The 24,350-nt window shown below is 42.2% G+C and overlaps 1 protein-coding gene across 5 annotated transcripts in view; it reads right to left on the bottom strand.

Moving 5' to 3' along the window:
* Nucleotides 1–7,606, bottom strand: part of TNFRSF11A (TNF receptor superfamily member 11a) — a 61,624-nt gene extending 54,018 nt beyond the window's left edge. For 3 of the 5 annotated variants that reach the window (XM_030810296.1, XM_030810295.1, XM_030810297.1), the window contains exon 1: nt 7,469–7,606. In XM_030810296.1, coding sequence (XP_030666156.1) covers nt 7,469–7,546 — 78 coding nt within the window. In that variant the 5' untranslated portion in view covers nt 7,547–7,606. The remainder of the gene's footprint in view (nt 1–7,468) is intronic. The other 2 variants (XM_030810294.1, XM_030810293.1) reach the window with 1 other exon arrangement.
* Nucleotides 7,607–24,350: the final 16,744 nt, after the last annotated feature.

The raw sequence follows: 24,350 nt of genomic DNA on the forward strand, positions 1-24,350 counted from the left end.
GTGTTCCTCCTGTGGGGCTCCGTGGGAACAAAGAATGGGATATCTGACCTTCCCCATCAGATCTCAGCCTCTCTGAAGTCAGAGGCAGCAACGTCCTAAGTCTGATGTTCCCAAAATACTTGGTGGGTTTTGTTTGGTTTGGGGTTGTTGGCTTTTTTGCCAGTAAATCCAAAAAAGTATCTCGTTGAATTTAAAAGAAAAAATAAAAGTTTACAAAGAGGTTAAAGGAACTGGAATGAATAACCCTGGGGAAGGGGAAGTTGTGGGCTAACAATCTTCAACAATAGAAATATTAAAATAAAGAAGACATTGACCAACTGGTTTTTACCCCATTAAAGAACAAATTTGAGGAAATGGGGTCAAATTGTGACATGTTAGATTTAGGTCTGTTAGAGGGAAGTTCCTGACATCAGGAATTATTCAACAAGGAAACGGGTTAGCAAGGGCGGAAGTGAATAATCTCTACTAAGCTTTAAAAATGGAATCGATTCTCAATTACCATGAAAGTGTTAGATGTGCTCCTGCTTGTATACCTGACTATGAAGTTCAGAGAAGATAGGGGCCTTTAAAAATCTCTTTTACTGGCTATGAATTTGCCAGCTGTTTGTGCTACTATGTGATACACTATTAAGTTAGGTGCTAACTGCATTAGGTAAGCAATACATATTTTTAAAAAGTCAATACTTCAGGGAAGTGGTTCATGTCCCATCTGTGGGATGTGATGCGAACCCCAACCCAGCGAACACAGTGGTGCCAGTAGGATTTCTGGCAATGCCGCACCATCTTTCCCCATTGCCCAGCTTAGCCATCACATTCACCAAGAGCTAAACAGAGTTTTTCTTCCTCATTTTTCATGGAAAGTCTTCAAATTTCTGATAGCTTGAGGAAGTGGCTCTTGTACTCTCAACACTCTTAACAGGAAATGTAATAAGTTATTATTACTTTGATGAACTAAAAGGGTGGTTTTTGCAGTCAGGTCTTCCTGATACTTGGAAATCTGGCAGCTCTGTCCCTTTGCTGGTGCCAGACGGGCCTCCGTGTCACCTGCTGGGTCAGGATTTTTTGGGGGTATGGGGAAGTCTAAGAGGCACTGGACACAGAGGAAGGGAAACACTCATCTTAGGCAGCGGCAACGTGCCAGGAAAATGTGTATCATGCAAGCAAACAGTTTTTGCACAGCTATTGGTCCAACATAAACACTGCTTCTTTGGGAGTTAGGTGACATATTTGAGGCCAATTGGGAAGACCACAGGTCAGGGCACACCTGCCTCTGCTCTGATGTGACTCTCTGGGGATCACTGGCTGTTTATCTCTCTTCAGTGTGTGTTAAGAGCTCTGTCTCTACGCTGAACTTCTCATTCCAAGACATCTCTAGGTCTGGCAATGGCTCTGTCGATTCCAGAGCCTGCAAGTTCCCTGCAGAGCACAATGCCACGGGGCTTTTAGCATGTTTGCCTCTACAGGGTCTAAGGAACTTCGTCTCTGCCTCCCAATAAGAGAATCCAAACAAGGGGAGATTCAAGAGCCTAAACGTAATCCTTCTTTTTTGTTTGGGAAAAACAACACTTCTTCACTTGAACCAGAACAACATTTTGATTTGGACTAAGACGGCAATTTCCTTAATAAAGTGAAAAATATAACCCAAACAGCCAGCTATTTTGTCCTGACATCTGCCATGTCTTATTTATTTATTTATTTATTTATTTACTTTGAGATGGAGTCTCGCTCTGTCACCCAGGCTGGAGTGCAATGGCGCCACTCGGCTCACTGTAACCTCCACCTCCCAGATACAAGCGATTCTCCTGCCTCGGTCTCTCGAGCAGCTGGGATTACAGGCACGCGCCCTCACGCTGGGCTAATTTTTTTATTTTTAGTAGAGACGGGGTGTCACCATGTTGGTCGGGCTGGTCTCAAACTCCTGACCTCGTGATCTGCCACCTTGGCTTCCCAAAGTGCTGGGATTGCAGGCGTGAGCCACCACACCCGGCCTTATTTTATTTTTTTACTAGTTAAGTGAAGCAGTGGGAGTGGAGAAGGAACAAATAAATCTGTTAACTGGTTGTGATTAATTAGTCGTAAACACCATTGCACTCAGACCAGCCTGCCATGTCTTTTTTTTCTAATAACCAGCCACATCCGTCCTTTGCCCCTGGCGCCTTCAGCCCCTGCACAGCCCCACTGGCTCTGAAATCGCCCCCGTACTCAGCTTCTCCTTCTCTCGCCACTGCCCTGACCTGATTCAGGCCCTTTCCCAAACCAAGGCAGTGGGCTCCTTACTGGCCCCCTCAGGCCCACCCCTGGACACTCTTCCCCTAATACACAAAACTGATTATGGCCCTCTCCGGCTCACAGCTCAAGATTAAATCTGGACTATTTACTTGTACCTAAAGCCTTTGAGTGCTGGCTTTGGCCTTCTTCTCTCCCCACACCCCTGAGTCCAGGAATCCTGTCCTTCCTTCAGTTCCCTGCAAACACTCCACCCTGATGCGAGTCCCTGCTGCTCTCGCCGCCAGACAAAGCACTGGTCATTCTGGAACCCCCAGCCTAAGTGCTGTTCTCTCATGCTCTCTGCAGTGCTTTAGACACATGTGACCATGCAGGAAGGATGGGAAGTCCTCTCTGACACTTTCAGGTGAAGGCACTTCTTGTCCTGTGTGCCCACGACAAGTTGAAAACCCTCCCCAGAACACTGGATCCTGCTGTCTTTTCATCGTCTGCACACACCTGGACTGCAAATCTGAAGACAGGAGCTGTGGCCCTTGGTCTCTGCTTCCTCAGCCCATTGCAGAGTGTGCTACAGGTTGTGGGTACTCCATTTATTGCAGTCACTGAATGCATTGAACACAAATTCAGGTTTATTTTCTCATTATTGAATGCTGTGGCCTGCATGCGGTGACCGAAAGCACTCAAAGGTTGAAAGTCGACGGTGGCTCATAAAACAAACACACATATAAAGTTATCATCACACGGCCCTAAAGAATGTACTTCCCACTGCTGACTGGGGCTGCTTTGGGCTTCTTGGTGTGAGAGCACACTGCGACTGGAACGTGACACAGTGAGAACAGCAGCGCCAGTCAGCCCTCTGACAAGGAGCTTCTGGTAACCCAGGCAGACAGGCAGCCTGCCTGGGGAGTGCTGCCAGGTTGGTCTCGCTGGCAGGAAATAGAGCGTCTCTCAGAATAAGGACAGAGATATGGGGCTGTGTGTAATCTAGCTCGACGCCCACTCGGTTTTAAACCTCAAAAGTTCACTAAGAACTTCAGAGGGATCAAGGCTATTTTGCTGAAACCCACGGCTCCTTCTTGGTTCTTTCAAGCTTAGTGTTTTGGGGCAGAAAGTGTGAGCTGAACTTAAACTGTGTTTCCAGCAGTGGACACCATAGAAAGCCCCACACTGCAACTAGAGGGAAATACACAGAAAGGCCTTCCCACAATCCGGGCAGAGAACGAAAGGGTACTCAGAGGAAAAATCACCTGCTGGGCAGAATCCTACCCATGCCAGTCCTGGGGTGCACTGAGCTGCAGTCAGCAGCCTGTGTGCTCAGAGGCAGGTGTACTGCCCTGTGGACTAAGGCCAGGACGCTGTGAGGAGACAGCAGACAGGCCATGGGCCACCCGGGCAGGGGGCAGATGCCCTAGGGAGTGAACCACCTGGACAGCTGCATACCATCAGGATGGGCTGCAGACTCACATCAGCCAAAAAACCAAAAAACAAACCAAAAAATGGCCTAGACAACATTCCTAGAGACCACTGGATACAGCATGTGGGAAAAACACTATTTTTTTTTTTCCATGAATTTCAAAAATAGGAAAATACAAAGGGGGAAAATTTAATACTGACATGGCAGATGAAGTCCACACTACCCCTGCTTAAAACAACACTCTTTGCAGAGGAGGCCCTGCTTTGGAACTCCCCTTTTCATGTCCTCATAAAACACTGATTTATTGACCTCCAAAAGCACATTTTTATTGTTTCAGTTTTCCTGATGTAAGAAGTTCTGGTAGATAACTGAAAAAGCAAGCTATTTCCTTATCAACACAGAGAGTATGTTCCTATTACAGGTTTGCCATTTGAGGGGGAAGTGGTAGAAAGGAAATAACAGGGGAGGCATTTGAAATATTTCTCAGCAAAATGAACTGCAAGCCCACAGATCTGCGTCTGTGCTCTCCAAACAAGGCATTACTACATATATCCATGTCTCCCCTCTCGGATGGGATGGGCGGCAGGAGGAAAGGTGGCACAGAGCACCCACCCACCCTACGACCCAGAGCCGTACCCTGGGGGATTTCTTCAGAGGGGTCTCCCCACGGGCACTCAAGGGCCCTGTGGCCTGTTTCTGATTAGTCGACTTTACCACCTCAGTAAGGGCCATCCAAGAGTTATCTCAAAACTATAAAAGTTCAATGCCCAATTTGTTTGGTGGGGGTTTCCTGAATTAGGTGATTTGTGCTATCTGTAAGGTCATAAAAATATATGGTGTTTTTTTTTTTCCTGTAAAGATTCCTTTAGGTCTAAACCACTCACACCATCCTCCCAACATAGGGAGCTTTCTTCCCACCTCCTAGAATCATTTCTTCCCTCACCTCTGGTTTCCCACACATCTTTCCAAGACCACTTGGGAAACCTCTTCATCCCGAAGTCCTTAGGGATTCCTCCAGTGGTCCTCCCTCTCTCCCTCCCTTCCTCCCTCTCTCCCTTCCTCTGCCACCCTCTGTACTTTTCTTATCATATGCTGCTCTCTTATCATCACAGCTTTTCCCTTCTGGTGCTCTCCACTAGACTGTGACCCATGCGCCTTCCCCTTGTTCCTCATTAGCACAGTGTTTGACACCACCAATGTCTGTTGTCCTGCATATGCACGCACCTGCTCTTGCATCTTATAACCCCAGATAAACATGACCATGTACAATCCACTACCTTAATGAAAACAGTGTGCATCTATATTTTGTTACATGGAATAAACAGCAGGACTAGCTACACAAAAATTCAAAATGTTTTTATCTGTAGGCAAATAGTTTAATTCTATCTGAAAATGAATTCCCTCACAAATACAAGCAGGCTGACATATAATCATAGAAATGTTTTAAAGGGCAAAACTTATAGCCTTTCAGGTAAGTTTGAACCTATTTAATATAATAAAAATGAAACTAAATACAATCCCTACAGATAAGGCACTTTCTGGAAGCCATTTATGGCAACTATTTTGCAAAACCAATTTCCCCACTAGGCAGTTCCTGAAGCCTTGCCTGGTGTTTGATCATTAACATCCTCAATGAACTGTCAATGCCATTCCTAAATTGTGAGCTAATGGAATAGGCTGGCCAAAGAAGCAGTCATTGAATACAGAGAGTGCTTTTTCCTAGATAACCACAGTATCTCCAGGAAATATTATTTTAAGGCTGCATCTAGTCTCACCTTTGAGAGAAAATGCATTTCCACTGGGAAGGTTGGGCACCAAGTAAAATAAGCAGAAAAGCATTCCAATGTCACTTGATTGTGAAGGAGTTCAAGAAATGCCACCCCAAAATATGCTACTATGGTGTGCTGATTATTTTGAACTGAAGGCAGGTGGTAGTGGCCACGGGCAGAGGTTTCTCTGAACTCTGCCCAAAGAAAGATCCTCCAAAAGGAACTCAAATGTCTCGAATCTCCGCCGTGGGAATCTTCTCACCCAGAGAAGATTCTCACCCAGAGAAGATTAACTCAGATTACAGGAGAGGAGACCGGAGGTTGACACCAGCCCACACAGACTCTCGACTATTCTCCCAAGGGCTGGTCAGAGACCATTTTTATCGCCTGAGAATCTTTTATGTGCCTGACAAGATGTCCTTTACTCACCATATGCTTCCTCCCCAAACCCCCCAAAACCTGTTTTGCAGCACCCTGCAGAAACCCCTATGGATGCTATAATGAGCTTCAATCATCTGACCCTTCCTCAAGTCTCTTATTTTGTAGGAGTCCTGTGTCTATGTAGGCAATTAAGTACAGTTTTTCTCCTGTTAGTCTGTCTTATGTCAATTGAATTCGTGGCCTAGCCAAGGAATTCATAAGGTTCCTAGAAGGTCCACTCCCCTAGAACTGGAACTGATCAATGCAAGTTTAGATACATTTTCAAACATGCATAACGAAAGCGGCTTAAAGGGAAAAAGACGGGAAACAGCACTTGTTGAAAGGTCTCCCTGAAAAATAAACTTATTTTGATAGCATTTGTTGTTCATATTAGAACCGAATGCCTTTTATGCACATATGAATATGTCATTTTGCAAGAGCAGTGTGAGATAATTTTGCAGCTGCGTGGTCAGGCAGGTTTTTCTTAGGTGGCTAGCTGTTCGCTGAAACCCTGGTCCTTTGGTTCAAATAAGGTAGCACCCCGTTCAACCTGTTGAACACTTAATTAAGCAACACCTGAAGTGCTTAAAATGAAAAAATCCTTTAGATTTTTCCGCCTTCATTTCCCTCAACCATACTGAGAGACCCATACAATTGGGAATGAATCTTCCCTAGAATCTTTTGCTTCAGCCTTCAGTGCACCCACATTATTTCTGTCAAGGCTTTTCCCCTCTTCTCACCCAAACACGATTCTCCACGCGTCCCTCCCCACGCCTCTCTGGGTTCCGTGCGCGGCTGCGGAGGGACGGCAGCAGCCTAAGCTAGTGTTAACAGAGGGGAAATCTGACCCTGCCGAAACCAAGAAAACCACCACTCGCCCTTCCCTGTGAGAGCTTTCAAGTTCGTATCAACGATTTTTAAAGCGTTTGTTGTGCTGGGTGTGCTTCCCTCTGCGGCCCTCCTCCAGAAGGCAGTAAGTCCGTGCCTGGCTGCATTCGCTTGCTAACTGTACTGAGAAACCTGTTCCGAGAGGACCGGGAAGCCACTCGGGTCTGCGAGGGGCAAGTCCAGCATCCCCGGGGCGCGCACAGCCTCTCCCGGCCGTGCGGGGCCTCCAGGCGAGCTGGCAGGGGTGTCCCCGAAGGGGCTCAGGGGAGGCAAAGGCAAGCCTGCAGTTCAGGGACGGAGGGAATCAGGTCCCTTTCCGGGTGGAAATTTGGGACGGAGGCCACCTGGGAGAAATCGTATCGGGAACGGTTATCTCCCGCAGGTGCGGTCCCCACGCCGCTGTCTCCCGCAGCACCGCCCGGCGCAAGCGCTTAGTAGGTGCTCAAGAAGCGTTTGGAGAAAATGACAGCATCAAAGTCTGCGGCTAAGAGGGGCTTTTGGAAGAGCCCGTTTCGGGTGTTGCGGTCCCGCCAACCTGCTCCTTCTGCGCCCGTTTCCCTCCGCTTGCCCTTTCCCGCCCTCCGCCGTCCAACTCTGGAAGCGCCTCCCCAGCTTCCCACGGCCTCCGCTCCCCAAAACTCCCGCTCCTCTCGGAACGCAGAGGAGCCAGGATGCCGCCGGCCCCGGCCCTTCCCGGGCCTCCTGAGGAGGCGTCGGGCCGCGCGGCCCAGCAGGCGTGGACGCTCCTTACCTGCAGCCGGGTGAGCAGCGCGCAGAGCAGCAGCAGCGCAGACAGCGGGCGGCGCCACCGCCGGGCGCGCGGGGCCATGGCGCGGGGCAGGCTGGCGGGCGCCGCGGCCTCAGCGGCCTGTGTGGCCCAGCGGGCGCGGCTGCCGTGGCCCTGTGTGGTCCCGCCCCTGTGCCCCGCCCCGCACCTGCCCCAGCGCCGCCCTCCTGCGCCCCCCTCCGGCCGGGCCGGGCGGTGCCAGCCAGGTGGTGCCCAAGCTCCCCTGGTTTGCGGTGGGACGCGGGGCCCCGGTCGGGGAGGGGCCCTGGGGGTGTTCGCCGCGCCCGGTGCCTCCTTGGTCCGGTCTCCGCCCCTGGCCCAGGTGCTCGGGCTGCAGACAGGTTGGCGGGAGACCCGCCCTGGGTTGCCCTTCACGGCACTGGCTCCCGCCTTACCGCACCCCAGGCCTGTGGGCCCCGCCTCCCGGGAAGGAATGGGGGCATCGGGGTGGCCCTGCTCCGGCCCCGCGCGCCCACTCTTCGAGGCCCGGCCTTCCGAAAGTGGATGCGCCACCGTCGAGAATGAATGGGAGGAGGATCCTTCCTGGAGATTTCGTAGACTGCAGTTAAGGCATCAACACAATACACCATCCGCCAAGCTTCGTAAAATACTCCTCTTGTTCTTTGCTTCAAAATGTTGGGGCCAGCAGCCACTATCTCTTTTTCTTCTCCTGATCCTCTGCCTCCGCCCCTCACCCGCCCTGCACCCACCAAATTCCAGAATGGCACCAGGCTCCACCAGCCTTGAGGCGTCCCCCAGCCCCCATCACCACATGGGCCCTTTCAGACATAAAGTGGCCAGATGTCTGGGGCACAGTGTTACCTAAAAACTGAGGTCCGTTCTTCTGGTGCAGTAAGGCCAAGCCATCCGCAACAAGGTTTGCAGTGGAAGAAAAGAGGGCGCTTATCTGCAGAGCGCCAAGCAAGGAGAATGGGGCAGCTCTTGCTTAAATCCTGACCTTCGGTTGGCTTGCAAGTAAGGATTTTTAAACGCAGGGTTAATTTCAAGAAAGCAGATGTTACAGGCAAAATCATAATACACGGAGGTTGCACATTAGTTTGGTCTAACAAGCTGGGATATCTTGAAAATCTTTAAAGCGAGGGTGCTTATAGGTTATACGTTCAAAGATTTTCTGACTTGCCATCAGTGAAGGAAGAGAAGCTTTGTGAAAAATTTGGGGTCAGCAAAAACGAATGTTAGCTCTGGCTCCTGGGTGTGACTTCCTCCTCGCCCTTCAGGAAGAAATTTAGAAGAAAGAATGGTGGTCAGTTCAGTCCTCATTTCCCCCTTGTCTGAGGTCTGCATGCCAGTGGATCTGTTTTGGTGGGGGTCTGGGTTTCTGAGAAACAACTCAGGGACACATGTTAAGATGTTATCTTTCGTTTCTATAGGGAATCTAACTTCCTTGGTTATTGTGTTAAGCTACAATTACCTTCTTACTTATCAAGTTACTCATTTACTTCTTAGGGCTAGCTAGGTACCTGGAATTTCCCTTGAAGGAACTCAAGATTTTCCTTTATTTCCATGCTTAGGGGTGCTCCACAGGCTCCTAAGATGGGTTCCTGCTCCATCTCGATAGCATCCTATTGTTTTTGTTTGTCATCACTTGCTTAGGATTGTGTCTTTCCTCACATTCTAGGTCGATGTTGGATCCATACGTATAATCTCTCCTTTGTATCATGTATTAGTACGTTTTCATGCTGCTGATAAAGACAGGGCAATTTACAAAGGAAAGAGGTTTAATGGACTTACAGTTCCATGTGGCTGGGGAGGCCTCACAATCATGGTGAAAGGCAAGGAGGAGCAAGTCACATCTTACATGGATGGCAGCAGGCAAAGAGAGAGCTTGTGCAAGGAAACTCCCATTTTTAAAACCATCAGATCTCATGAGACTTACTCACTTCACAAGAACAGCACGGGAAAGACCTGCAACCATGATTCAATTACCTCCCACCAGGTCCCTCCCACAACACATGGGAATTCAAGATGAGATTTGGGGTGGGGACAGAGCCAAACCATATCATAAGGTAACTATTTATATGAAGATACTTGTCCCATGCCAATAGAATATAACCTGTTTTGAATTCCTGGATTGCCAGAACTATTCACTTGCCTTACTTTTAGCCCAGCACATGGCATATCTTGGTCAAAATTCCATGTGCACTTGAAAAGGCTATGTATTTTGCTGTTGTCAGTAAAGTACTTTATGAGTGTCAGTTAGGTCAAATAGGCTGAAATATCCATACTGATTTTCTGTTACTTGTTCTGAGAAAAAGTGCGGAAATTTCCAACAATAACTGGATTTGTCTATTTTTCCTTTTATTTCTGTCAGTCTTTTCATATTCTTGAAGCTCTACTTAGAGGTATAAACATTTAGAATTATTATGTCTTCCTGATGAATTGAGACTTTTATCATTATTATGTGTCTTCCTTGATTGATGGTAAAATCAAATTCTCATGTCCACTTTGATATTAATTATATAGCCATTTCACCTTTCTTATGAATAGCATTTATATGATATATCTCAATCTATCTTTTTACTTTTAGTTTATCTATATCATATAAAGTGACAGCATTACATTTGGCACTTTTTTCCCATTTTACCCATTTTGACAATCTCTGCCTTTTGATTGGAGTGTTTAGATTGTTCACATTTAATGTGATTATAGATATGGTGAAGTTTAAGTCTACCGTTGTGCTATTTTTCTATTTTTTCCATCCGTTTTTCTATTTGTTCCCTTTTTTCCTCTTTTCCTACTGTCTTTTGGTTTGAGCGTTTTTAGGATTCTGTTTTCTCTTCATGTTAGTTTATTTTATATGCATCCTTGTTTAATTATTTTGGTGGCAGCTCTGGGTTTACAATGCACATCCATAATTTATCACAGTCTACCTTCAGATAAAATTCTGCCACTTTCTCCCTCCCTCCCTTTGTGCTACTGCAGTCATACTACTTGGCTGGCTTTTTAACTCCCTACTGTACAGCCTAATTGGTGCACTGCTGAGTTACTTTTGCGCTTTTTAGAAAGTGATCTGGCAGTGTTGATTTTAAAAATTAAAAATTGCAAATATCATTTGATGAAGCAATTCTGTATCTGGGAATCAAACATATCAATACATAAAGAAAGAGACAAAAGGATGTTTAGTATAGCATTTTTATAAAACCACAAAAAGAAAAAAATGTGAATATCTGTTAATATACAAATGGTGGAAAGTATTATTGCCCATCATAGTTTTGAATATAATGCAGCTACTTAAGAATATTATGTAGTTTTGGAAAGATGTTCATGATTATTAAGTAAAAGAAGTAAGTTACAGGGCAATATCATCCCATGTTTGTAAAGAACCGTAAACATGATTTTATCTATATATGCAAAGAAAGTTTCTAGAAAGGATAATAGGAAACACTAATAGCATATTCACACTTAAAAATCCATTTAATCCTCACAACAGGCGTGTAAAGAGTACAATCATTACTTCCATTTTACAAATGAGGATACTGAGGTACAGTGAGATTAAAAACTTACCTGGAGTCACTTGCCAACAAGTGGCAGAGCTGTGATTCCAATCCTGGTTCTCTGACTCGGGGGTGGGAGTCTTGCCTCACTAAGCACCACATTTTTAACATCAGGTGAGCGGCAGAAGGAAAAGGAGAAACTCACACTTTTATTTTTGATGTTTCTAAACTATTTACATTGAGGAAAATGCGCTTTTGCATTTTTAACTGGCAGTTGTGTAAACTTGGTAAATGGATGTTAAAACTCTAAATGAAGTACAGGAATGGTCATGAGCACAGACAAAATAATACTGAGTTATCTATCGTGTTACCATCTTCAATGAGGAGACAGGCTTTCTGGGAAAAGCATGGTTAGGAAAGCTAGATGAGATTATGATTTTGCTAAAAGGAACTGACTTGTGGGAGAAGGTACTTTCATTGTGGCACTTCATGAAAAATACCAAGGCTTACTCCTGGCACGCTTCCAACATTACCCCTTTCTATTTTCTAAGAAGAGTAGGGGACTTAAAACTTCTGCTTGGAAAGCCCCAGAGGTGAGTGCGCTGATTTTGGAAGCGCTTTTGAATAGCAGAATGCCTATGTTAACACATTAAATCTGCTAAGAATTTAAAATTTTTTAAAATTAAATTACTCTTAAAGATATCTCTACAGAACTATCACTCAAATAATTCCAATATTTTATAAATATTAATGTATAATACAATACAATAATAAAATCCAAGAAAATAGGCTTGAGGATGTTATCTTTCCTATACATAGAGCATTATTATGAGAAACTTGGAAGTAATTGATCTCAAATACTGTTTTTCTATATTCACTGAAGAATGAACACATTATAGCTAAGGTGATTGCTTTCATTTGCAAAAACTAGTTTCAGTGTTGTTTGTGATTTTAAAAACCAACATTTGGCCGGGTATGGTGGCCCACGCCTGTAACCCCTTGGGAGGCCAAGGTGGATGGATCACTTGAGGTCAGGAGATGGAGACCAGCCTGGCCAATATGGTGAAACCCCATCTCTACTAAAAATACAAAAATTAGCCAGGAGTGGTAGTGCACACCTATAATCCCAGCTACTCAGGAAACTAAGGCACAAAAATTGCTTGCACCCAGGAGGGCGGAGGTTGCAGTGAGCCGAGATTGTGCCACTGCACTCTAGCCTGGGTAACAGAATGAGACTCTGTCTCAACACACACACACACACACACACACACACACACACACACATACACAAACACACACACACTTATAAGCACATATACAATTAAATTTTGGTTATATGTAACAAATGTAAAAATATGTTTTAAACGATTTTAAAAATTAAAATATTTTTAAACAATATTTAAAAATATTAGCTTTAATATTTATTAAAGCTAAGTGTTTTCCATTTCTAAAAAGTAATCAACTGACAATGAACTTCCTTACTTGTCTCTGGGGAAAAAAAGAGCACATTATACCTATTCAGGAATCATAGATTGATATGAAAACTCTTCTACATGGATAGTGTGCACCTCATGCTGGAAATCCCCACTTCTCAATTCTGCACGAAGTCTTTGGTTTTCAGAATTAAAAAAGTAAAATAAAAATGTAGCCATAATTTTTGTTTCTAGTGGATGGCTTGCAAGGATTATCTTACATTTTAACAGGTCTTCATTTAAGCACCAGAAAACATAGGCACAATCTTGTTAATGAGATGCTTATCAATAGCAGCAAGAATAAGAATTATTCAGTTTGTGTATTTTTTTGTTCACGTGGTGCTATATAAATAGTTGCTGTTATTGGGTATAGAGCTAAAGAGAATGCATAAAAGACTTAAAGTAATTAAGCAAACGTAAGACTTTACGAATCTTTCATATAGTGAAAACTTATTAATAAATAAAAATGTTCTTATTACCTACCTGTAATTTTTTTTTTTTGGACAGAGTCTTGCTTTCATCTCCCAGGCTAGAGTGCAGTGGCGTGATCTCGGCACACTGCAACCTCCACCTCCTGCGTTCAAGCGATTCTCCTGCCTCAGCCTCCTGCTGTTGCGTTCAAGCTATTCTCCTGCCTCAGCCTCCTGCTGTTGCGTTCAAGGGATTCTCCTGCCTCAGCCTCCCGCTCTTGCATTCAAGGGATTCTCCTGCCTCACCCAGTAGCTGGGACTACAGGCACGTGCCACCACACCCAGCTAAGTTTTTGTATTTTTGGTAGAGACGGGTTTCACCATGTTGGCCAGGATAGTCTTGATCTCTTAACCTCATGATCTGCCCGCCCAAAGTGCTGGGATTACAGGCATGAGCCACTGTGCCCGGACTTTTTTTTTTCGAGACCCAGTCTCACTCTTATCTCCCAGGGTAGAGTGCAGTGGCGCGATCTCGGCTCACTGCAACCTCCGCCTGCTGCGTTCAAGCGATTATCCTGCCTCAGCCTCTGAGTAGCTGGGATTACAGATGCGCGCCACCATGCCCAGCTAATTTTTCTATTTTTAGTAGAGATGGAGTTTCACTATGTTGGCCAGGCTGGTCTCGAATTCCCGACCTCAGGTGATCTGCCTGTCTCAGCCTCCCAAAGTGCTAGGATTACAGGTGTGATTACTGCACCCAGCAACCACCCTGTAATGTTTTGTTCTTCCTCTCATATCTCCTAGTAGTAAGAAATATTTTTGTTTTTTTACAAAGGTAAACCAATGATAAATTTGTGTTGACTCAGAGATTAATCAAGGTGCAATACTATCCCATAATAATACCCAAACATAACATGAAAACTTTTAAACTGCATACATGACACCTGTCTTGCCTCACTTTGGTAGACAATAATTTCTTTAGTTGTGCAGATTTGGTATTCAAAATACATGAATTTCTAAACTGTGTGAGTAATATTTGTAGTTATCACATACTTTTTGGATATTTTATTACAGATAAAGTAGTATCTAGTGGAAACGGACATAATTTGCATCTCCTTTGTTTCCTTTTTTTTTTTTTTTTAACTCTAATGATCTTATGCCACATTTGGAGGACGTGGCTGTACACACCTTATCCATGAACAGAAGCACAGGTGTTATCCTATAGGCTGACAGCAAAGTTCTACCTTCAGACTGGTCAGGTTCAGACTGTCCTTAATAGACAACTGATGCTGCTATCTAGATTGAGATAGAATTGTTTTTTAAAATAATATTTTTTATTGGAAGTACAACACACAAAGTGTAAAGCTTGCTGAATCATCAGAAAATGAAAACATACCTATAGCCAGCAGTCAAGTTACAAAGCAGAACATTACCAGCACCCCCAAAGCCCATTTATGCTCACTTGAGTCAGTATCCTTCATCCTTGTAGATTAAGTTATAATATCATGAATTAGTTTTGTCTGCTTTTGAACTTCATAAAGTCTATACTGTAGTATGTAGTATTGTGTGTATGGCTTTTATTTAATATTTTATGAGATTCATTCCTGTTACTACTGGGTAGTGTTGCATTGTATGAATGTATCACAATGTACTCATCATTTTTATTTTTATTTTTATTTTGAGACGGAGTCTTGCTCTGTCCCCCAGGCTGGAGTGCAGTGGCGCGATCTTGGCTCACTGCAAGCTCCGCCTCCCGGGGTTCACGCCATTCTCCTGCCTCAGCCTCCCGAGTAGGGACTACAGGCGCCCGCCAACACGCCCGGCTAATTTTTTTGTATTTTTAGTAGAGACGGGGTTTCACCCTGTTAGCCAGGATGGTCTCGATCTCCTGACCTCGTGATCCGCCCGCCTCGGCCTCCCAAAGTGCTGGGATTACAGGCTTGAGCCACCACGCCCGGCTACTCATCATTTTGCTGATGAAGGATATTAAGGTTATTTGCAGTTTGGGGCTCTTATGAATAATGCTGCTATGAGCATTTATGGATGTCTTTTGGTGAATATATGTATGCATTTCTGTGGAAATGCATGTTTTGCTAGGTCATAGGGAGGCCTAGTTCAATTTTAGTAGGTACTGCCAATTTTCCAATGTGGTTGTACAAATTCCACTCCTACTAGAAGTGTCTGAAGAGTTGCACTTGCTCCACATCCTGGTCAACATCTGATATTATTGGACTTTTAAATTTTGGTTTTTCTAAGTAGGTGTACAGTATTATTATTTCATTTTAATGATACATCATTATAAATGATGCATCATTGTAATAATGTAACATTACATCTAATGATGTATCATTAGTATCATTTTATTTCCTGTGTCTTTTCATATATTTATTGGCCATTGGGTTATCCTCTTCTGTGAAGTGTTGATTCAAGTCTTTTGCCCATTTTTCTATTGGGTTCTTGTCCTGCTTATGGATTTGTGGGAATTCTTTGTATAATATGGATATGATTTGTTGGTTGTATGTATTACAAATATATTCTCCTGCTGTGTGGATTTTCTTTTTTAATCTTTTTCTTTTTTTTCGTTTTAGAGACGGGGTCTCGTTCAATTGTCCAGGCTGGAGTGCAGTGGTGCGATCATGGCTCACTACGACCTCAAACATCCGGGCTCAAATGATCCTTCCACACCAGCCTCCTGAGTAACTGGGACCATAGGTGTGTGCTACCACACCTGACTAATTTTAAAATTTTTTGGAGAGACAGGAGTCTTACTATGTTGCCAAGGCTGGTCTCAAACTCCTGGGCTCAAGCAATCCTCCCACCTTGGCCTCCCAAAGTGCTGGCATTATAGGCGTGAGCCACCATGCCTAGCCTTTATCTGTAGATTCTAAAAAGATTTTTTTTCTGTACACAATTGTGTTGTGTGTAAATAACAACAGTCTTATTTCTCCTTTTCCAATTCCTGTAGCTTTTCTTTTCCTTGCCTTGTTGCACTGAACAAGGTCTCTAGTACAAAGTTGAATAAAAGTGGTGAGAGCAAGTATCCTTGACTCATTCCTAATTCTGTTTTTACTCCGAAGTATGATGTTTGCTATAGTTTTTCATAGCTAATAATCCTTATCAAAGTAAGGAAGTTTCTATTGTTAGTTTGCCGAGGTTTTTTTTTCATAAATAGATTTTGAATTTTTTCAAGTATTTTTACTGCATTTATTGAGATGATCATATTTGTTCAGTTAATATGATGATTTTTGAATGTTAAATCAACCTTGAATACCTTTTATAAATTGAACATAGTAAAGCTGTTTTATTCTTTTTCGACATTGGTGGATTCAGATTGCTAATATTTAGTTTAGGAGTTTTTACATCTGTGTTCATGAGATTGGCCTGTTACTTTCCTTCTGAATTGGATCTTGTCAGGTTTTGAAGTCAGGGATTTGCTGGCCAGGACTGTGGAATATGTGGAGAGCTTTGAAAGTGTATACAAGAATGGTACTATTTTTTCCTTAAATACTTGGTAGAATTCACTAATGAAGCTATTTGAGCATTGTTTTTTCTTTGTGGCATGGTTTAAAATTACAAATTCAATTTCTTTACTAGACATAGAACTACTCAGATTTTACATTTCTCCTTGTGTTAGTTTTGGTAAGTAGTTTTCCTTTTTTGTAAAAGTAGGAATATTTTTAAAATATAATATCCATTCCATCTAAACTTTCAAATCTATTGGTATAAAGTTATTCATAATATCTTCGTATTATATTTTGAATATCTTAGGATTTGTAGATTTTTTTTTCATCTTTCATATTGGTAATTTATGCCTTTTCTTTTTCTTGCTGAGTCTTGCCAGGCTTAATCAATTTTATTAGTTTAGCTAGAATAAAATACTCAGCTTTGTTGATCTGGACTGTGTGTTTGAGTTTTCTATTTCATTAATATCTAATCTGTACTGCTTCTTTATTTCAGCTTACTTTGCTGTTTTCAAACTTTTTGAAATGAACGTTAGATAATTGATCTTTTTTTTTTTATTTTTTGAGATGGAGTCTAGCTGTCTTGCCAAGCTGGAGTTCAGTGGCGCGGTCTTGGCTCACTGCAACCTCCACCTCCCGTGTTCAAGCGATTCTCCTGGCTCAGTCTCCCGAGTAGCTGGGATTACAGGCATGCGCCACCACACCTGGCTAATTTTTTGGTATTTTTAGTAGAGATGGGGTTTTACCATGTTGGTCAGGCTGGTCTCGAACTCCTGATCTCAGGTGATCCAACCACCTCAGCCTCCCAAAGTGCTGGGATTATAATTGATCTTAAGCCTTTCTTCTTTTTGCATCTGTATTTAAAGCTGTATGTACATTTCCCTCTAATCATGGCTTTAGCTCAGTATCATCTCACAAGTTTGATATTTTTATTATTTAATAAATAAGTTTTCTAGCTTCCATTGTCATTTCTTCCTTAACCTGTGGTTTCTTTTAGAAGTACATTGCTTATATTGGGGCTCAAGCAATCCTCCTGCTTCAGCTTCCCGACTACCTGGGACTACAGGCACATGCCACCATGCCTGGCTAATTTTTGTTTTTGTAGAGATGGGGTTTTGTCATTTTGCCCAGGCTGGTCTTAAACTCCTGAGCTCAAGTAATCTGCCAGTCTTGGCCTCCCAAAGTGTTAGGATTACAGGCATAAGCTGCCATGCTCAGCCTTATTTCACCTTTAAATATGAATGAATAACCAAAGGTGACCAGATGTTTGAGGAAATGTCCATTACAAAAGAGAAAATGATGGATAAATAGAACAATAACACTGAAGGAAACAGAGATAAGTAATAAGCTAGAAAATAAAAAATAATCTTAATTAGTATCCTCAAGGAGATTAAAGCAGTTTTTGCATCCTTGAAACAAAAACAGAATGCTAAGAAAGAGTATCAGAGAACACACTAGAGCTCTTGGAATAAACATAAATGCCAAAAGAAAAAAAAAGAAAACAACACAATACAAGAGTTGAAAGATAATGCCCAGGAAGGATTCCAGAAAGTAGAACAAATGAGAGAAGTAGAAAATATGGAAGAAAAGGCCAGGTGTGGTGGCTCACGCCTGTAATCTCAGCACTTTGGGAGGCCAAAGTGGGAGGATCACCTGAGGTCAGGAGTTCGAGATCAGCCTGGCCAACATGGTGAAACCCCATCTCTACTAAATACAAAAAATCAGCAGGGTATGGTGGCGCATGTCTGTAATCCCAGCTACTTGGGAGGCTGTGGCAGGAGAATTGCTTGAACCCAGGAGGCGGAGGTTGCAGTGAGCAGAGATTGTACCATTGCATTCCAGCCTGGGCAACAAGAGTGAAACTCCGTCTCAAAAAAAAAAAAGAAAGTATGGAAAAAAAAAAGAGTTCTCAAAAACGTCTTTATCTTAGGGACTATAGGTAAAATAGCTTTATTTGCTTTTTCATTTTTACTTCAAAAGGAAGTATCCTTCCAGTTCACTTGCATATTCTCACTACAACATATTTTTTGGCTTTATTGAGACCCACTCATCAGATAATTTTTCCCTCAACATTTACCCCAATATCTCATTTTCCCCATACCGGTTTAGATTCTATGGCCAACCACTATAATCTTTCCTTTGCAAACACCTTTAATGCCTGTGTCCTTGCTCTTCATCTTACACACCTGGAAAACCCCAGCCCTGATTATACTTTATTCTCTGCATCTGCTCCAGAATGGCTGCTTCTAGCTCAAGAAAAGTAAAAACAGTTGTGCTAACCGGCTTCTCATTAAATTCATAATTACTATTTTCAAATGGGCTCTCAAAATTCCTCGGCAATCCTATATTTCCTTCTATAATCTACTCGGCCATTCTTGAAGACAACCATTACTACCTTCCTTCTTCTCAAACCTCCAATACTTCCCATATACAGCCACGCTAATGTCTTTGCTTCATACGTCACTGAGAAAATGGAAGGAATCAGATGGAAACCCCCTAATCTTCCCACCACTAAATCTACTAATTACCTGCAAGTCTATGTATTCTCTGCTTTCTCTCATTACAGTGGAAGCCAGTCCTCCATTTATGCTCCGAATCTCACCCCCCTTGCCTTCTCAAGGATTCCTCTGTTATTGCCCATTGCTGCTGCCGCATCACCACTCCCTCCCACTTTACCAGCTTATTCTCATCAGTGCACAAATATGATTCAATTGCTCCCATTATAGAATAAAACTAAGCAAACCCTCTCTTGACCCTTCCAGCTACCAGTACTTCTGCTCCTCTTCAAGGCAAAAATAATTTTTTTTTGAGATGGAGTCTTGCTCTGTTGCCAAGGCTGGGGTGCAGTGGTGTGATCTTGGCTCACTGCAACCTCTGCCTCCTGGGTTCAAGCGATTCTCATGCCTCAGCCTCCCAAGTAGCTGGGACTACAGGCACCCTCCACAGAGCCTGGCTAATTTTTGTATATTTAGTAGAGACAGGGTTTCACCCTGAGACAGGCTGGTTTCAAACTCCTGACCTCAGGTGATCCTCCCACTTTGGCCTCCCAAAGTGGTGGGATTTTAGATGTGAGCCACTATGCCCGGCCCAAGGCAAAATTTCTTGAAAGAGCTGTTATCTCTACTCTTTTTCCTTAAGTCATTCCAATCAGGCTATTTCCACTAATCCACTGAAACTAGTACTGAAGTCATCAGTGACTTTCATCTTCCAGTGGGTCTCAGATCCTTCCCATCTTGACTGATAGTGGCAACTGATACAGCTAATTGGCCCCTTTGGTGTAATGCTCCCCTCTTTGCTTCCATGATGCCACTGTCTCCTGGTTTCCCTCCTACCTGATTGTTTATTCCTTCCGACTCCTTCAGTAGTTCCCCTTGCTCTGCTTAATCCCCAAGTATGTGAGTGTCTCAGAGTTGATTTGAATCCTCTTCTCCACTGTTACTTTCTCCCCAGGCCATCTCACCTAGTTCCATGGGTTTATCAAAATACTGATGACTCCATAATCTTCAGTCCTGACCTCTCTTGAGATCTAGATTTGGCTAACTTCTTACTTGACATTTCCACAGGCAACTCCCAGACATCTTAAAGTTAATACATCTAAGACAAAATTGTTCTTTACTTCACTTTGTAACTACTGTCATCACCTATTGTTATTCATGCCAAAAATCCAGGTGACGTTCTTGGTTTTTCCTTTTCCTTCACTCTTCATATCCAATCTATCATGCCAATCTACTTTCACAGTATATCTGAAATCTGCCCTATTCCTTCCACTTTCGTGTAGGCCATCATCTCTCGCCTGGACTACTGTATTCACTTCTGCCTTCAGCCTCTACTCTTGACCTTCTGCAACACATTCTTAGCAGAAGTATATCTAGCCATGATATGAATTGGATCAATCATTTCACTACTTGAACTATTCAAAGGCTTCCCTTTCTAACTTCTAACCATAGTGTACAAGGTGCTATATGATCCAGCTACATGCCTCTCTCCAATATCATGTTCTGATACTGTCTCACTCTAGCCATATTGTTTTTTTTTTTTTCCTTGAACACAGCACAGTTTTTCACCTTGTGGTCTATGCACACACTGCTTTTTCCCCCTCTTCTTAATTTCACATGGTTAAAGCCTATTCTTCCTAGTTATCAAGTAAAATGTCACCTCAGCAAAGCCTTCCAAAGTAAACCATAATCACCTTAATTAGAGTAAATCCTCCTTAGTCCTTCTCTCTCAACCTATTTGTTTCCTTGCCTGCTTGAAAGCTCTGTAAGTAGGCTCTGTGTTGGTCTTATTCCCTCTATCCCTATGGCTAGCATAAAATAGGTACTCCATAAATACATGGTGAATGATGAATTACTTGAACATCTTTAGAAAAAAAAAATGGCTTCTCTGCATTTACAAATCCCTTGGTAAACTTGGTGAGGCTTGTTGATCGGGGTGCTGCCAGAGAGCCAGATATGAATATAAGCTCAGCCTAGCTTTTTAGGCCACACATAGATGGGACACTCTTTATCTGTGCTCTTATTTAGCCCACATTTTCTACCTCAGATAAAAACAAGGACATTATGAGAAACAGTCAAATACTTGCTGAGGTCAAGATGCACAATACTACACCAGCCTCCTGACCGATATATAATAGCTCTATCGAAAGAACATTGGATTAGTTTGACACGTGGTCTTAGCAAACTCAAGTATGAGTTTGGGGGACGTTCAGGGATGTCTAATTATGCTCACAAACCGTCCTTTTAATCTAGTCTACAATCTTGCATGGAATTGGTATCAAGCTCAATAATTCATTAATTCAATGTTTGTTGAGTACCTAGCATATAAAAGGCATTCTTTACTGAAAAGACACTGGTTGAAATGAATAGACATCATTTCCTCTTACGGAGATGAGACTAGTGAGAAAAAGAGACCAAAACAAAACAAGAAAAGGAGTACTGGTAAAAAGTAACCATAAAAAAGAAAATCCAAGGTGATATGAGGGAATTACAGGGGGTTACTTTAGATTGGGTGGTCAGAAAAGATACATCTGAAGAGCTTATTTAGATTGAAAATCAAATGGTAATCCATATTTTGTAAAATCTATTGGCTTCTCATTTTTGAAAATCACATTTGCCCAGCTCTAGTCTTCTGTCACCTCTCCATGATTTGTTGAGGATAATAATTACATTACAATGCCATAAGGGTTTGAGTAGTATGGCAAAGAAAACAAAATGGTCTCCACATTTGATATGTAGCATTTATCTCCTAAGATCTGAACACATTTATAGCTTTAGCAAGAAACCTAGATTCTAACTTTTTTCATTATTGGTCAATGGTTAACTGATAACATTAGAAGCCAATGTTTTTTAAGATAACATTAGAAGCCAATTATTTTCAAGAAATGTCAATTCTGATTTTCCTTACTAGTATGAAAAGTTTAGTTGCAAGATTAAAGGAAGGAGCCAACACACTCAAACTCATATCAAAGGAAGCCAGTTACTCTTAGAATCAAATATATATGAACAGACATGAGTGCAGTTATAAAGGGTAAAATATTTTTCAGAAACCTAAATAAATTATGTAATGGAAAATTTTACGTTGACTACTAATTTTTATCACAAGTTTTGGTAAATAAAAAAAAAACCTTGCTAGTCTTTACTAGGTTAGAAACTCTAAAAGAGAGGTTAAAGTAGGCAAAAGTAACAATCAAAGTGGTTTCTGCCTGGTACCACAATTTTTCATCAATTATGCCTGGTGTGATAACCTATTTACTTACTGGAACATGAGATCTAACAAAAATACGGAGAAGAGGGTTATCCATGTTTATTCATGCTTTAGTTATTCAGTGATTTAAAAATTTTAACTCCACCCTAAACTTTTCATAATACCTTTGTCAAGTGAAGAATCATGAGGATCATAAACTTGGAAACAAGAGCTTCCTTTCTCATAAAGGGTTGCAGCCTTCAGGCTGGCCATCCTGCAGGTTGGGAAGCGTAGCCTCTGGCAGAAGGCAGGAGCAAGCACTTTGAGGGAGGGGTAAAGCGAACAGGAATTGATGTTGACTGGCGTGGCCATATACAACTTCAACAAGCTGTAGGAGGAGTCACGAATATTAATGAAAGGAGAAACATGCACATACAGGCTTCATGCCTCTTCATGGACAGCATGTTAAAAAAATGGCAACATTAACATGATCTGAGGGTGGCATTTTTGGCCCTCTGACATCAAAAGGTGAAGCAGAGGACACAAAAACCCTCACTGCACATCCTCCTCAAGTAGGCCAAAACTTGTCTGGAGATGGTGGTCAGTTTCAAGGAAGGGATGCATTCTGAAATTGGTGAGCAGTCACACTGAAGCTGCAAAGAGGTGGCTGCAAAGAGGGAGGGGGCATCCAGTAGCAGCCTCAGACTATTTGCTAAAGGCAATAAAGGAATAAGTTGTTGGTTTCTTGTTTTCCAGAGCTAGTTTCTGCATCCTCCTTAGGAAAGAATTCTGGTTAAAGGTTAATAAGGAAGAGGCATACTGAGGTGTGTCTGACCTCCCATCCTGTCATGCTGGTACCTTAGCTTTGAAGGTTTCTCTGGGGTCCCCTTGGCCAAGAGGAGGTCTGTTCAGTCGGCCGGGGGGCTTAGGATTTTACTTTTATTTCCTACTCCCTAAGTGCTAAAGCACTTTCAGGTTTATTGCTATGTAATTTCCATAAATAAAGTCCTGTGAGGAATAGAGAACACATTTTCATGCTCTTTGGGGGTAAGAAAAGAATTTGACAGAAAGGTGACCATATTTAGAAAATCCATATGAAAAATAAATTAGAAAACAATTTACATTATGAAAGTAGTCACCTTTAAGGTTCATTATTTAATACATGATGGGAAGGCTTATGAACAGAGAAAGCTAAGAATTTAAAGAACTGTCAAGTAATGATCAGAAATGAAGATAAGGCATCTATGAAATCATAAAGTCAATGAGAAATTGTTAGATTTATATTACTCAGCAATGTATATTTTATAGAGAGATTATCTGTAACATTTCCAGCTTTATTGAAGATGCATGTCCTGAAAATATCTAAGGTTTAAAATGCCAACAATTGGAGGGAAGCAGTTTGTTAAAATTATAAAAAGCAGATTACTATCAACAAATGACACCCTAAAAACATCACTGACCAAGAATTTAATATATATAACACACAACACAAAATACCATTTTATAAACTACATATATTTTACTACATTAAAGTCCCTCCAGAAATCTATTCATGCAATGATCTAACTGAAATAAATATGGTGGATTAGTCTGTAATGGAATAAAAGGAATTAAAATAGTAATATAGTTTTCCGTGTAGATATGCGGGGGACAGAATTTCCCAGATTTATTGAAGCCTCTCTGGAGAAAAACAAACAGTTTACATTCCTCATGACACTGAACTGAAGATATTATTTATATACTATCAAAATAAAATATATTTGTTTTTGGTGCAGTATTAAGTTTATATTAACTGTTATGTACTTTATGATTGGTGTGGCCTTACAGAGAATAGGATGTTTTAAGATTTTTCTTAAACATGCAAAGTAAACCACAAAAAAGACAATCAAAACAGTTTCCTGTACTTGGTTCCGAAGAGAAAATATGAATGATGAGATGTGCCACTTGGAGACTGTGATCACAGTGTAGGCTCACACACAAAATGCATACAGAACACATTCTTATGTAGTATGAAAATTGTCTAAAATTCAATTATTTTACCAATATGCAGAAACTTACTTGATACATTATTTTTGATTAGTAGTTTGTCTCTATTTTCTTTTTCTTTTTGAGATGGAGTCTCACTCTGTCGCCCAGGCTAGAGTGCAGTGGCACCATCTTGGCTCACTGCAACCTCCACTCCCTGGGTTCAAGTGATTCTCCTGCCTCAGACTCCAGAGTAGCTGGGATTACAGGTGCGTGCCACCATACCTGGCTAATTTTGTATTTTTAGTAGAGACAGGGTTTCACTATGTTGGCCAGGCTAGTCTCGAACTCCCAGCCTCAAGTGATCTTCCCGCCTCAGCCTCCCAAAGTGCTGGGATTAC

Source organism: Nomascus leucogenys, chromosome 4, assembly GCF_006542625.1.
Source record: "Nomascus leucogenys isolate Asia chromosome 4, Asia_NLE_v1, whole genome shotgun sequence".
Taxonomy (NCBI): domain Eukaryota; kingdom Metazoa; phylum Chordata; class Mammalia; order Primates; family Hylobatidae; genus Nomascus; species Nomascus leucogenys.